We start from the raw sequence: 14,608 nt of genomic DNA on the forward strand, positions 1-14,608 counted from the left end.
GGTGTCTGGGATCCATACGTGCTCCATACGTGTATGGAACAACACGGAGCGTCGGTTATAATTAACTCGCCAAGAAAAACGACGGAGTGTTAATTTTCACAAGTGACTAGAAAATGCTCGAAGACGTACGGGAAGCCTGAAATAAAATTCATTAAGAAACCCTCAAAACACAGCCTTCACAAATAAGACACACACCTCGCCGCTTTTGAGACATGAGAAATGAGGCATTCACCCTCCTTCATATCTACAGAATTCCTTTTCACAAAAATTATACACACATACTCCGGCTGTATAGTGTTGAACAAAAATATGGACTTAGGACACTGACGTTTTACTATCACGAAGTACCACATACAGAAACATGTCTAAGCAACCTAGACTAAAATTAATGGGAAAGGGGGGGGGGGGTTGAATCTTACCGGAGAACGTAGAGGATTATTCCAACAGCACTGAGAATGATCACTGCCATGGATCCCATGATGAGTAGCGTCGTAGGACCTGATTTTCAAAAGGAAAAGACCAAAAAGGGAAGCGTTGTGTCATCCAATCAAATGAAAATGTGTAGCATCATTTTCTATCCAGACTTGTTTATTTATTTGATGATCATACCAAGACTTATATAGATCTAAATCTTTCTCTCTCTCCTTATTTCTGTGTGTGTGTGCATAATACATATTATACACATACATACAAACATGTACGGTATTATATCATATCAATTATGGTTAAGCACGGGCGCCAGGAATAGTGTCTTTTAATAATCATGTAATCATTAATCGACAATGTGCTAGAGCTAAGGGGTGCCCCTTTTGGGTGCCAGGTAAAAATGGCAGAGGTAAAAATGGCAGAGGTAGAAATGGCAGAGGTAAAAATGGCAGAGGTAAAAATGACAGAGGTAAAAATGGCAGGGGTAAAAATGGCAGAGGTAAAAATGGCAGGGGTAAAAATGGCAGAGGTAAAAATGGCAGGGGTAAAAATGAAAGAGGTAAAAATGGCAGAGGTAAAAATGGCAGGGGTAAGAATGGCAGGGGTAAAAATGGCAGAGGTAAAAATGGCAGGGGTAAAAATGGCAGAGGTAGAAATGGCAGAGGTAAAAATGGCAGTGGTAAAAATGGCAGGGGTAAAAATTGCAGGGGTAAAAATAGCAGAGGTAAAAATGGCAGGGGTAAAAATGGCAGAGGTAAAAACGGCAGAGGTAAAAATGGCAGCGGTAAAAATGGCAGAGGTAAATGATTATGTGGTAAAATTGTCAGAGGTAAAGTTGTCAGTGGTCGAAATGTCAGTGGTCAAAATGCTAGAGATAACAAGAGACCCGCGGGTCTAGCGCTCACCTGAGTATCGCAAGTTCACCTTTCACGCAGTCACTTATCTAAATTATTCACAGCTCTATCAAAATTTGACCAGGCATTCTCAAGTAGAAGATGAAAATGTACAATAAGGGCCCAAATTTTTACAGATTCCTTAATTTGGGGGGGATTGGGGCCCCCTGGGGCCCCCTGGGTGGGGCATGGTGCCCATTTTGATAAATTGAGATCCTGACCCCCTAGGGATGCTACCTGCCAAGTTTGACGAAAATCCATCATGAGGTTTAAAGGAAGAAGATGAATTGTACAATTCAGGCCCCAATTTGAACCTTCCCAACCACCCCCCCCCACCCCTGCCCCCAAGAGGGGCACCCCTGGATCTCCTATGAACAAACTCGAAACTACAGTCATTAATGTACTCACTCATAGTATTATATTAGCTCTATAACTTCTGATTATAGAGAAGATTTTTAAAGATTCCTTCATTTTGGGGGTTTGGGCCCCCTGGGGGCCCCCTGGGTGGGGCATGGTGCCCATTTTAATAAATTGAGATCCTAACCCCTTAGGGATGCTACCTGCCAAGTTTGGTGAAAATGGGTCATGGGGTTCTAAAGAAGAAGATAAAAATGTACAATTTAGGCCCCATTAGGACCCCTCCTCACCCCCCTCCCCTGGGTCCCAAGGGGGGCACCCCTGATTCTGCCATGAACAAACTTGAAACTACAGTCATCAATGTACGAACTCATAGTATTAACTTAGCTCTATCACTTCTGGTTCTAGAGAAGAAGATTTTTACAGATTCCTTAGTTTTGGGGGTTTGGGCCCCCCTGGGGGCCCCCTGGATGGGGCATGGTGCCCATTTTAACAAATTGAGATCCTAACCCCCTAGGGATGCTACCTGCCAAGTTTGATGAAAATCGGTCTTGGGGTTTTCAAGAAGAAGATGAAAATGTAAAAAGTTTACGCACGACGCACGACGCACGACGCACGACGGACGACGGACGACAGACGATGCACGACGCACGACGGACGCCGGACGAAGGGCGATCGCAATAGCTCACTTGAGCCTTTGGCTCAGGTGAGCTAAAAATGCCACTGATAAAAATTTAGTCGTTGAAATGTGAAAGGACGAGGTAAAAGTGACAGAGATTTTTTTCCTTCATGTTTCTGACACCTTTCTCGTAATACGCGCTTTTCGTGCCTTCTTCTCCTGAAATAAAGCACGGGGGAGACCAGGGAGGAATGGGACACGGGGAGAAATATGGGACACTCATGTAACTTGAAAAACGCTCGGCCAGTCAACAATCCAATTATATCAGTAAAAAGATGAGCCTCGGTACACCTGAAAATGGACATATTAACCACTATACAGCTCTACAGGTATCTTGTCAGTAAAATATCAAATTCACTTTAGATCTGGTAGGTCCTATCTATATTAATAAGAATTTTTAAAAGCGTGCAAACTTCTGAAAATAAAATTGCTTGATAACAGACATGCAGGTATGAAAAATGATATTATTTGCACGAATCTTTTACTGTTTCCATTTGGTTTCCGTTACCACTAGGAGAAATTTCGAGATTTTTGTTTTTGCGCCGTGTGAAACTTGAACAATGTAATAAAATATTTTGCAAAAGCTTATTTTTTGCGCCGTATAATACTTGAACAATGTAATAAGATATTTTGCAAGAGCTTACTTATGTCTGCCGATACATCTGCTGTAGTTTGTTTTTTGCGTTTTGTATTTTTACTTCTACATTATGCCGTGATCAGGCCTTGTGAGATAAATAGGCTCCTACGAAACCTATATGTGAGAAAATAATATTGAACAGGTGAAAAATTAGCGGTTTGCTTCGACTATGTCTCCTTCACTTCTTTGCACTAAACAGTTCAAGAAATGAAAAATAATGACAATATACTAGCCTGGACGTGAGCGGAATTCGTTTGTGTAAGAGTGTGTATGTGAGAGTATGTATATCTGCGTATATGTTCATATCAAAAGTGGGTTCGTGTGTGTGTGTGTGTGTGTGTGTGTGTGTGTGTGTGTGTGCGTGTGTGTGTGTGTGTGTGTGTGTGTGTGTGTGTGATAACGTCATTGGGCGAAACAACGTAGGATTAAACTGTTTAAGGGCTTTGCAGCATTGTTGGAACCCCCTTATAATGATAGGTACTAATGATAATGATAATAATAATAATAATAATAATAATAATAATAATAATAATAATAATAATAATAATAATAATAACAATGATAATAATGATAATACTGAATAATGAAATAATTTCCCATAGGACTACTAGGCTCTTAGCTGGTTTATTATTTCTTTGCACATAGACAGATTACGCCACTGCACTTGAATCAAACCCAGAATGCTGAGAGTGCTCTAATCTCTTTAAAACATAATTCATTCAATATTCTTCAAACCTGCAATTCGGAATTGAAAATTCGATAAATACAGTTTGCTCTGGCTAGGTTATCATTCGAAACCTCTTCATACGTTTATATCTCACGAAATCGCTCTCATTATACTTCTGACATTGTACTTCTGCCATTTTTACCTCTGCCATTATTACCTCTGCCGTTTTTACCTCTGCCATTTTTACCTCTTCCATTTCTACCTCTGCCATTTTTACCCCTGCCATTTTTACCTCTGCCATTTGTACCCCTGCCATTTTTACCTCTGCCATTTTTACCCCTGCCATTTTTACCTCTGCCATTTTTACCTCTGCCATTTTTACCTGTGCCATTTCTACCTCTGCCATTTTTAACCTCTGCCATTTTTACCTCTGCCATTTTTACCCCTGCCATTTTTACCCCTGCCATTTTTACCCCTGCCATTTTTTATCCTGCCATTTTTACCTCTGCCATTTTTACCTCTGCCATTTTTACCCCTGCCATTTTTACCTCTGCCATTTTTACCTCTGCCATCTTTACACCGAACCTAATTTTGAACGTGAGCTCATCGCACCTTGGGTAGACTTCGAAATCTCGGGACATGATAGAATAATAATACCGCCTTGCTATGTGATGAATTTTAGAATAAGGGAAGGTCAATGGGACGCGTGTTCGGCGAGGTTAGACCGCAGGCCATAATCCATAAATCAGCATTACGAATACAACCCAAACACATGCACGTAGAAAGATTCTATACGGCTCAAATCGTTACTGATACTTGGGGACTCCTTTGCTGCACACGGAGAGGAAATTGCGAGCAGGAGGCAAGGAACGAAAAGTGAACCTTTACATTATGAACGAAAAAACTGAAGGCCTTCTCTATTAAACAATTCGAATTCAACATCTTAACCACCTGGCGTCAGTGTCATTAATGAGACCAAGTTCAGTGGTACTGCGCTTAATGAAAGAACGTTTAAAGAGTAATACTTCCTAGAAGTGTGAATCACTAATATCAATGCAACTAACATCAATAGATATTTCAAAAAAAAAAAAGACACAGTAATGACTAAACAGACATATAAACAGATCAGCAAATGAATGAAAAAAAATTTGTAAACATGAATTAACAATCGATGAAATATATACATACATGAATAAATAGATATATAATCGTTTATGATTATGAATCATTGATACCAAATCATCCAATATCTTTCCGAATGACCTGCGTGGTTCAACTATTATAGAAGCCATGCTAGGTCAATAACCGACAGATTTCAAAGTTACTTTCACCATAGTCCATGCTATGAGACTAATGCCCCATGGGGGGGGGGGGTCTTATTCTATCAACCCCTAAATTGAGCAGCCCACAAACTGAGTGCGCGGTCCCAGATTATGAAAAGACAGTGGGAGTTTGACTATACTATAGTATAAACGGAACTTCAAAAGAATGAAGCGTTAAGTTGAGAAGAAAAGAAAACGAGAAAAAAAGTGGAATTTTCTTGACACAGTGTGTACCATTTATTTCAATAGCGTGCTGTGAAGACGTCGCCAAATTTATTGAATTTCTCCATCTTCAAAGTGCTTAAGAAGTTTTGCGGGAAGCTTTGACCAAATATTTGCTTTTTTTTCGATATCTTTTCTCCACCAATTGCCCGATGATAAGCTCTAACCGATGTTACGTTGTTTGTTTGGTGTGTTTTTTCCCCTCCATTTTCTGTGGGTCGGTTACAAACCCTCAGCATATTGCCTTTTCGGTATGAAAGAAAAGAAGAAGAAATAATAAGACCTTGATTCAAATGAGAGTGCAATGGCGGGGAATCTGCTGGCATTTGTTTTTATTTTCATTTTGCTTTCCTTTTCGCGATTGCAAACGAAAGACATGATGATGTAATATTTTCAGTTTTAAGGTAGTGTACTGTTGTTGTTGTTGTTGTTGTTGTTTATCTATACCCGTGACTAACACTCTTTCGTTGTTTGTGCTGGCCACAGAAGAACACATTACTGTTTCTGAATGTAATTAAAAGGGCTGCCAACTAAACCCCTGAAGATTACCCCCACCCCCCCCCCAAAAAAAAAATAAATAATGCAACATCATCCCTATGAACGGTAAAACAACACGAAGATACGCATAGAAAGAAACAATTTCAAGGAAATAAAACCCAAATATTTTTATTTGAAAACTTATTTTCTTCTCTTTGATAAAAAAAAATGAAACATCGTAAAAATATATCAGTCGACAGTCTAGTATCATTCAGTGCCAGCACTGTTCTCAAATATCATCTATGACCTATGAAAGCTTTTGTGTGGGATCTGACACTATCATCTAGACGATATACGACAACGGAATTAGGGGAATAAAACCACGGTAACAAATATAGAAAAATGCAATTACCGTAAATCATGTATTGACCGCACTGATGTATTAACCGCACCCCTTTTTTTGGACCGTCGGGGAAAAATACAGACAGTCCGCCGGCAAGCGTGGATATTGCCATAACATACAACGAGTGCAGATACTGCCGACATGTTGGTTGAATTGAATGAAATGTTTTGGGAAAAATTGATGTTTTGATTTTTGTGCCATAAAAAAGAAGAAAATATACAGTAGAAATAAATGCCTACTGAAAAGAAATTTATTTCGAACATTGAACACTGTCTGCACACTTTATGGAGACATTCAATAGGTATTGGCTGTAATGGTGTACAAACCACATCCTGAATTCTGACCTGTTTCAGCGGGGAAATGGTGCAGTTAATATACCTTTATTTACGGTAATTGGTTTCCTATGATATCGAAGATTTTTCGGGGGTATTGCGTGATCACTAGCTCAATGGAAATTGTACGTTTGGATAAATACGACTTGGAAACACTCTCAACACGACAACTGATATAAACAAACACACAAATATTTACAGCTTTTCCCTGGAAAAGTTGAAATAGCACAGGGCTACTTTCTAATGCACTAGGATGTTTGGATGATTATTTTCACTAAGGACCTAGTAACGAGCATTTCAGTTCAGCCGTTTCTACTTTAATGCATTTCAGTATTTGGGACCCATTTGCATGCGGTAACTGTTGCTATAGAGTTAGAGGGAAATTCCGGACCACTTGAAAGTTATTCTGATAAGCAATAGCAAAATTGTGTAAGCAAATCAGTGAACATCTGATCAAACTTTTGTAAAAAAATACGGAAGTTGTGAAGCTGGAAAGATTCGCTAATTTTCATGAAACAGGTCTTAAAAAGTCCAAATGAATATGCAAGTGAGTGACTTGATGACGTTAGTACTTCAAAACGTGCCATATATATTTGTATACAAAATCTCGAAATTTACAGTTTCTAGTTCGAATGCATTTAGGCCTATGTACCAGTCTCGAATCCTAATATATCTGACTATTATTTTGAAGATACTAAGCCATGAATAAACATATTATTATGATTTACACTTTTATAGCAAAAAAAAAATCGTTAATTTTTTGTTGGAAGACATCATCAGCTCACTCCTTTGCATATTAATATCAAGTCTTCGAGAAGTGTTTCGTAAAAATCAGCAAAATTCACAATTTCATAACTATCATTCCCCTGATTTGTAACCACTTTTGATCAAGTTTTTCATTGTTGCGCTTATAAAATCTCGCTCTTTCATTCTAGACCAACTTATAACTGGATTGGAATTACCCGTTAAGCATATCATTATAAGGCAAGCTTTCAGGAAATTCAAGGGCATGTACTGTATATCTTAATACATTTAGAAGTTAGTCAAACGGTGATATGTTTAGTTCTGGGTTCAATCCACAGTATGAGAGAAGAGCTTACTGTTGTTTGGAGGCGGGCAGAGCTCGTTAAGAAATCCGCACTTGGGAATGTCAGGTGGTACTTCCGATCCCGGCCAGTCAATGACCTTTCCTGCAACTGGTTTGTAGACTCGTTTTGCTCCATAGTACACGCCTATTACCTGTGAAGAACAAGCGAGACGTGGAGAATGCAAACCTGATCTATAAAGTTTGTCATTTAAAATTCGTCATAGATTTCTCTTGCAAAAACTCCATGTACGCAGTCAGAATAATGTCTCACGACCATGACATATTGTGAAATGATATCAATGAATTACATTACTTAAAACGAACACATCCCAGATTAGCACTAGTAATCATTATTACAATACTTCAACAACAACTACTACTACTACTACTACTACTACTACTACTACTACTAGTAGTAGTAGTATAAGTAGTAGTAGTAGTACTAGTAGCAGTACTAGTAATAGCAATAACAATAATGATGATGATGATGATGATGATAATAATAATAATAATAATAATAATAATAATAATAATAATAATAATAATAATAATAATAATAATAATAATAATAATAATAATAATAATAATGGGGGTGGGTGAGAGGGAGAGAACAGGCGTGTTCGCTGGACCTAACTAGAAGCAGTTTTACGAATTCCCGCATGCAACTTTCTTCTATCAAAAAGAACGTTCTGCAGCCACTGCCAAACACGGAAAGGTTTCATTTTTCCGATTTATGCTGAAAATTCCGAGGAAAAAAATACAAAAGACGCCACGTATTCAATAGCAAGAGAAAAGGAGTAAATAATGTTCTAACCATCGAACAACGACAAAAACTCTTCATGCAATATTTGAAAGTGGGTGGATGAGATGACGAGAGGACTCAAACCTTTCTTAATTGTAATTTGAAATCGATTATAGGCCGCAGCTTGCATATAGCTGCCTCTTCTCCTTCCTCTCCCCCCCCCCTCTCTCTCTCTCTCTCTCTCTCTTTCTGTATTGGTGTTATCTGCTGATGTGATCTGCCGTACGATAAGTGAATACATTTTTCCTTTTTTTAAACTTGAGTATTTGTACATGAATGCACTATAAAATATTCAAATATACACACACAAAAAAATATACAGTAACCATAGTTAGTGAGAGAACGAATACCACATAGGCAGACATCACTGAGGGAAATACGTGAATGTGAAAGGGGAAAGTGAGATAGATAGATTATAGACAGACCGGCAAACAGGATGATAGAGATACGAATGTATATCAGAGAGTGGCACGCGGAGCTGGTTTTCATAATCTATTATGATGGCGTGTTGCATGGCTAGGCGCCTCGCCGCATAATATTTCTTTTTCCTTCCTTCCTTCCTGATTCACTCCTCTTTCGAGACGAAAAAAAAAAGAAGAAAGAAGCGAGAGACAGAAAAAAGGTTAAATCTCCATAAATTGTGAGAGGATTTTAAACCTCTTTCTCCCGCGATGAATATGAGCGGGGACATGTAGTATCTTCTCAGTACTTCATTTGTGTGTGTGTGTGTGTGTGTGTGTGTGTGTGTGTGTGTGTGTGTGTGTGTGTGTGTGTGTGTGTGTGTGTGTGTGTGTGTGTGTGTGTGTATGTGTGTGTGTGTGTGTGTGTGTGTGTGTGTGTGTGTGTGTGTGTGTGTGTATGTGTGTCCCCTTCATGTGCTCATTGATAAGGGTTGCTGCTTTAATGTATAATTGTCTCTGATATTCCAGCCCCAAAATACAAAGCTAGTTTGTATCAATTTCTATTCGACTTTGGTATTTTATAACATTGGATGTGTAACGTAAAAAAGGGGTCACTGGCTTACATTTCATTAACTTTATTATGAAACAATTGGACACGTTACATTCATTTAAGCCTGCAAAGAAATCTCAAGACTTTGTTTGCCACGTAGAGTATAATATTGCGTTGCACTCTTTCATTTCAACTGTGATATATTATATAGAGTGACATATCACACAAAAATGATATCATATTGGCGTGTCACATTTAATATCGCATTTTCATTTGTTTGCTATTGTGTATGTCTGTACGCCTCGCATGAACAAATTTGAAATCATTTTTTTTTTTTATTGTATACTGTACTGTCATATTCAAACTCTAACAGTGATGGGATTCGGCTAAATCAATTTTGTCAGTATCTAAACAATCCTGTCTAGTCATTGTGAGTTCTGATCTTTATCTTACGTATCAACAGGTATTGTTCTGGACCCAACATTTACTAGTATTCGTCATTTTGGTGCAACCCCCCCCCCCCTCTTTTCGCCTTTTCCATTACTGCAATGCAATGCCCTCAGAACAGCTTCGTACAACACGAGATTCATGAATTCGCGACAGAGCTGTATGTACACGCATCGAGTTTGAAGTAATCAGCTATGTTCATGGATGCTAAACCCGATAAAAGTCGCCTTATCGAAGTGATTTATAACAGTTTACCATCAAGTGACGAGGGTTCAAGAGCGAGATATATAGATAGATGGATTTATAGATAGATAGATAGATAGATAGATAGATAGATAGATAGATAGATAGATAGATAGATAGATAAATGAATGAATAAATAAATAAATGAATAAATAAATATATAGATAGATAAGGAGAGGGGGAAGAGAAGGGAATCAAATCAGCTATACTAGGAATTCATAATATGGAGATACAATTCGTTCTTCAGGGAAGGGGTGAGATTATTAAAAGAAGGATTGCCGTTCATCAATAACATTCCGGAAAGCGCCATGATCTATTGCTAAGCGGGAGAGAACGTGCATTAGTATGTGTCTGCGCGTATTCCGTCTATATGTGTATGTGCGTGTGTCTGTATCAGTAAGTGTATGTGTGTGTCTGTATGTGTGTGTGTGTGTGTGTGTGGATGTGCGAGGGAGGAGGCACGAGTTGACTCATGATTTCGGTCAGTTAACGGTTAAGGTAACCCAAAGTGTCCTTTCCGCCCACCGATCATTGCCATTAGTCCAAGATGGCGGCTCCCAGTCGCCACAATCCGGGTCTGAGAGTCATTGAGCCCAATCAATCGCCCCAGATGTCTTCGTTCCCTTTCGTGTGTCTCATGTATGGTAGGGACAGGTCATTTCAGTTCCAACGACCCCGTGCCCGGTGCGGTGTGCTGCTCGGAGGCCTACGATGGGTACCCCCATCAGGAACCTCGGGAGTCATTCGGGAGGGCGGAGGTGCAGGGCGAGGAATAGATAATGGCTATCCTTTTCACTCCTTTTTCTACACAACGAGTTAATGAACAATTCATGATCCACCATGAAAATATGAATGCAAACGGTGCACAGACGACCGCTGTATGATAAACGATGTCAATTCACAATAGACATTCAAGTGTCAAACCCCCCCCCCCCATAACAAAACTTTGTATTTAATATTAAATCACACGGAAATCCATTGGCTGATTGAGTTATGACTTTAGATCAGTGTAGACCTCAATGAAATACTCATTATTGCTGCAAATTTTACACGATATAACAGCCGATACACTAACATCCTTTCAGTGCAATAAGCTTTTGAAACGAAGACAAGCGATGCACTATACTCTGAGTCTCTATAAGTACAGATCTCACACATTTCCCTTTTTTCCCCTTTATAGTTTCTCTCAAATTTGGCAAACCACTATACTTTAATTTCTGTCATATCTTTTCACTATGTTGCGCTGTTCAGTCGTTGCCGGTTAAGTCATGCTCATCCCACCACCCCATCCCCTCCCCCCCCAAAAAAAAAAAATAATAATAAAAAAAAAATAAAAAAATAAATAAAAAATAAATAAAAAAAAATCGCGCAGGTTGAAACGTCAATAATGTCATTAAAAAAACAATCAGACAAACAAACAAACCGACCTAAAAAAACCCCACATGATTGATATATGATGAGAAGTCGAGGGGAGTGTGTAAAAACCAACTTCGACAACAAAAAGACTATACACACATGATTTCCCTACAGATACCTCGTGATCTTTCTATAAGAATATACCACCCTGTGCTTGATACATTTCAACTGTGATCTGTCTGGTTGGAGCATCGGAAACACATACGCGCGGTCGTTCACATCCGTGGTTGATTTAGGAGCAATCAAAGTTTCATAAGTCTCATACATAATAAACAAAAATCCAAGCGTTGTAAGTAAATACTGATTAGCCCTACTCATGTTGATTGAAAATGCAGAACATATATCGCGTGGACAATAATTAGCGCCACTACATCAAAAACCAACACGCGTGCACTGTCAGAGCGTATTCTAAAACAAGCCGTGAATCACTACTACACGTATAAACGGGTGAGCGTGTCCACAATGTACGCACGCTGGACATAGCAAAGCGACTTTCAGGTGTAGTTCCGTCGAAATCACTACTAGAAAAATACTGCACCAAAATTCTTCTCTATTCTCTTCTGCAAACTTTAATCGGTGTACAGTTCAGACACCAGCAAACTTCACACAGAAAATGACATTCCATATCCAATCATCTCTTTTACACTACACAATACATACTGGGGGGGGGGGAGGGGGGGTATAATGTGAGTTAACGGTAGCTTTTCAGTTTTCGCTGAGCCACACACTCTAGAATATAATTATGTCTAGACTTTTGAATCATGGTAACATTTGAAAACATATCCCGACTGTTGTGATATGATGTAATTATCTTGAATCCGAATGAGGTCCCGTGCCGTAAAACAACATATACATACACAGAGACCAAAGATAACACAAGGCAATAAATAAAGACGTGAGAACAGAATGAGGTTGGTCGCAAATTACTGTGCCTCCCCTCCCCCCCCCCATCACACACACACACACACACACACACACACACACACACACACACACACACACACACACACACACACACACACACACACACACACACACACGCACACACACACACAAACACACACAACCACCCAGTGCATGGGTCCCTCTAGGCGAAGAGGCTCGGCCGATTTCACCTGAAACAGTTCACTGATAATAGGCAGAGTCTCCAGGGATGAGGTATGGGAATCAATCCGATTCACTTTTTAATGACACTAAAGATTTGAGAGATGAAACGGCTATCCTCCCACTCGCGAAAGAAGTAAGTCAAAGTCTTCCTCAGAACAAAGCATTTATAGCTTTATATATTTGTTGATTGCTTTGTGTTTGAAATGAATTGTCCTACAAACCTCTTTTTTGCCGTGAAACAGAGAGAGAGAAATGGTCAGTTAGCGTGTTTTTCATCCGTGATGATTTATGTTGTGAGCAATACCCTCTTCCACAAACCCTGCTGTAATCCCTTCCATTCTTACAGATGCAAAATGAACGAACGAATCAATCAATCATTCTGCTATGGATGCAGGAATGAATGAATGCATGAAAGAATATTGATAAATAAATTAATAAATGAATATCCATTTTTCACGGTTTGGACATTTTTTATTCTCACTATCGTCCGCAGAATTCGTAACTCTAGCAATAACTGTCGCAAAAAGTTCTGCTACTTCAGAAAATTCTAAACATACACAAATGAATAAAACAAGTAGTTAATCAACTATGATGAAACGCGCCTTTTTTACACTTGGATAATATTGTTGCTGCCTGCAAATGTCATGTCAGCCTATAGGACACACAGAGAGAAAAAAGATAGAGATAGAGAGATAAGAGATAGAGATAGAAATAGAGAGATAAGAGATAGAGATAGAGAGATAAGAGATAGAGAGGGAGAGATAGGAGATAGAGATAGAGAGAGAGATAGAGAGATGACAGAGATAGATTTATAAGAGATAGAAATAGAGATAGAGAGATAAGAGATAGAGAGGCATCGCTGTGACCTTCCCATTCCCGCCTTCGAGTGGCGGGAAACGCGGTCGAGTGCCAACACGTGGCACGCACCCGCACAGACAAGAAAAAAAATGAAGTAAAATAAAATAAAAGACAAAACAAAACAAATCAAAAACTGACTTCCTATCGCAACATGGAGGGATGAATGATAATATGTCAAAGCAATGGGGCCAATGGATGTTACTGAACACTGCAGAGCTAAATCCGCCGGTACATCTCTCCTAGATTTAAAACCAAAAAGTGGCCTAAGATAAACTTGACTCTGAATTATGGATAGGGGGAAAATGAGATGCTACAAAAAGAGGAGGATGTGGAAAGGGGCAAGACGAGAAAGGTACGCCTGGCTTGTTGACGGGATAGAATAACCGCTGATGATAAAAAATGTCGGAGTTTAAGATCTTGCGGGGAGATCTTACAGAGAAGGTACTGGGAAGATGGTAACAAAAGTCACAAAACAGGGATACATGGTATCAAAATAAGTGACAGCGATCTCAGGATCTTGTTTTCTTCTTCTTTTCTTTCCCGAAAGCGTCTTTTTTTTTTCGACAAGGGGATGTCTACTCGCAAATCCCTGGTTCCACCACTGGAGGTATACTGAGACACGTATCACTTCATCTTACCCTGATTGTATTCCACCGCGGTGCACGACGGGAAGGCATCGCACAAACTACCACAAAGACATAATTATTCCTTTATAGAGAATGGCTAATCATTATGCAATGAGACACGAATCAATTGTCTATATACCTCTCTCTGACGCAGATCCAGTTTGGCACTTACTTCAAATATTTTCTGAGTTCAAAAGGAATAAGACTTTTGTGACTCCATCTCTCGATCCTCCTCGCTGAAACAACGGCAATCACTAAAACGCGGGAACATGCAAGGTAGAGGGCAAGGACGGCAAGAATAAGGACGAGCAACAGCAAAATCAGCAGCAACAACATCAAATCGACGACTACTACATGAAATGATTGATTCTCTACAAGTAAGGCCATCAATGTAGTGAGTGCCGCTGGTCTCAAACAAATAAACTAATTTTTAAAAATCTCCTTCAACGGAGATGTGACTTATGCTGGTCACATCCACAGCGTGACTTCAATGGAGCAAATTTCTCGTGGCTTAAAGGCCGAATTTCCAAATATCATTACAACTGTTCTCTACTGTTCACATAGATGTCGTCAGCTTTGAGTTTGCACTGGACGATGTCATAAAGCTACGTCAAAACATTACAACATCGCGAGCTAACTTAGAACGCTTGAGTCAT

At 39.3% G+C, this 14,608-nt stretch overlaps 1 protein-coding gene across 3 annotated transcripts in view; it reads right to left on the reverse strand.

Moving 5' to 3' along the window:
* Positions 1-14,608, reverse strand: part of LOC139725213 (atrial natriuretic peptide receptor 1-like) — a 457,948-nt gene that overhangs the window by 92,580 nt on the left and 350,760 nt on the right. For all 3 annotated transcript variants that reach the window (XM_071636319.1, XM_071636314.1, XM_071636307.1), the window contains exons 5-6: positions 7,516-7,654; positions 420-498 (exon numbers count right to left, since the gene is read on the reverse strand). In XM_071636319.1, coding sequence (XP_071492420.1) covers positions 420-498; positions 7,516-7,654 — 218 coding nt within the window. The remainder of the gene's footprint in view (positions 1-419; positions 499-7,515; positions 7,655-14,608) is intronic.

The sequence above is a fragment of the Diadema antillarum genome, unplaced genomic scaffold (genome assembly GCF_040938485.1).
Source record: "Diadema antillarum isolate AM-2024a unplaced genomic scaffold, OU_Dant_1.0 scf00000016, whole genome shotgun sequence".
In the NCBI taxonomy this organism is placed as follows: domain Eukaryota; kingdom Metazoa; phylum Echinodermata; class Echinoidea; order Diadematoida; family Diadematidae; genus Diadema; species Diadema antillarum.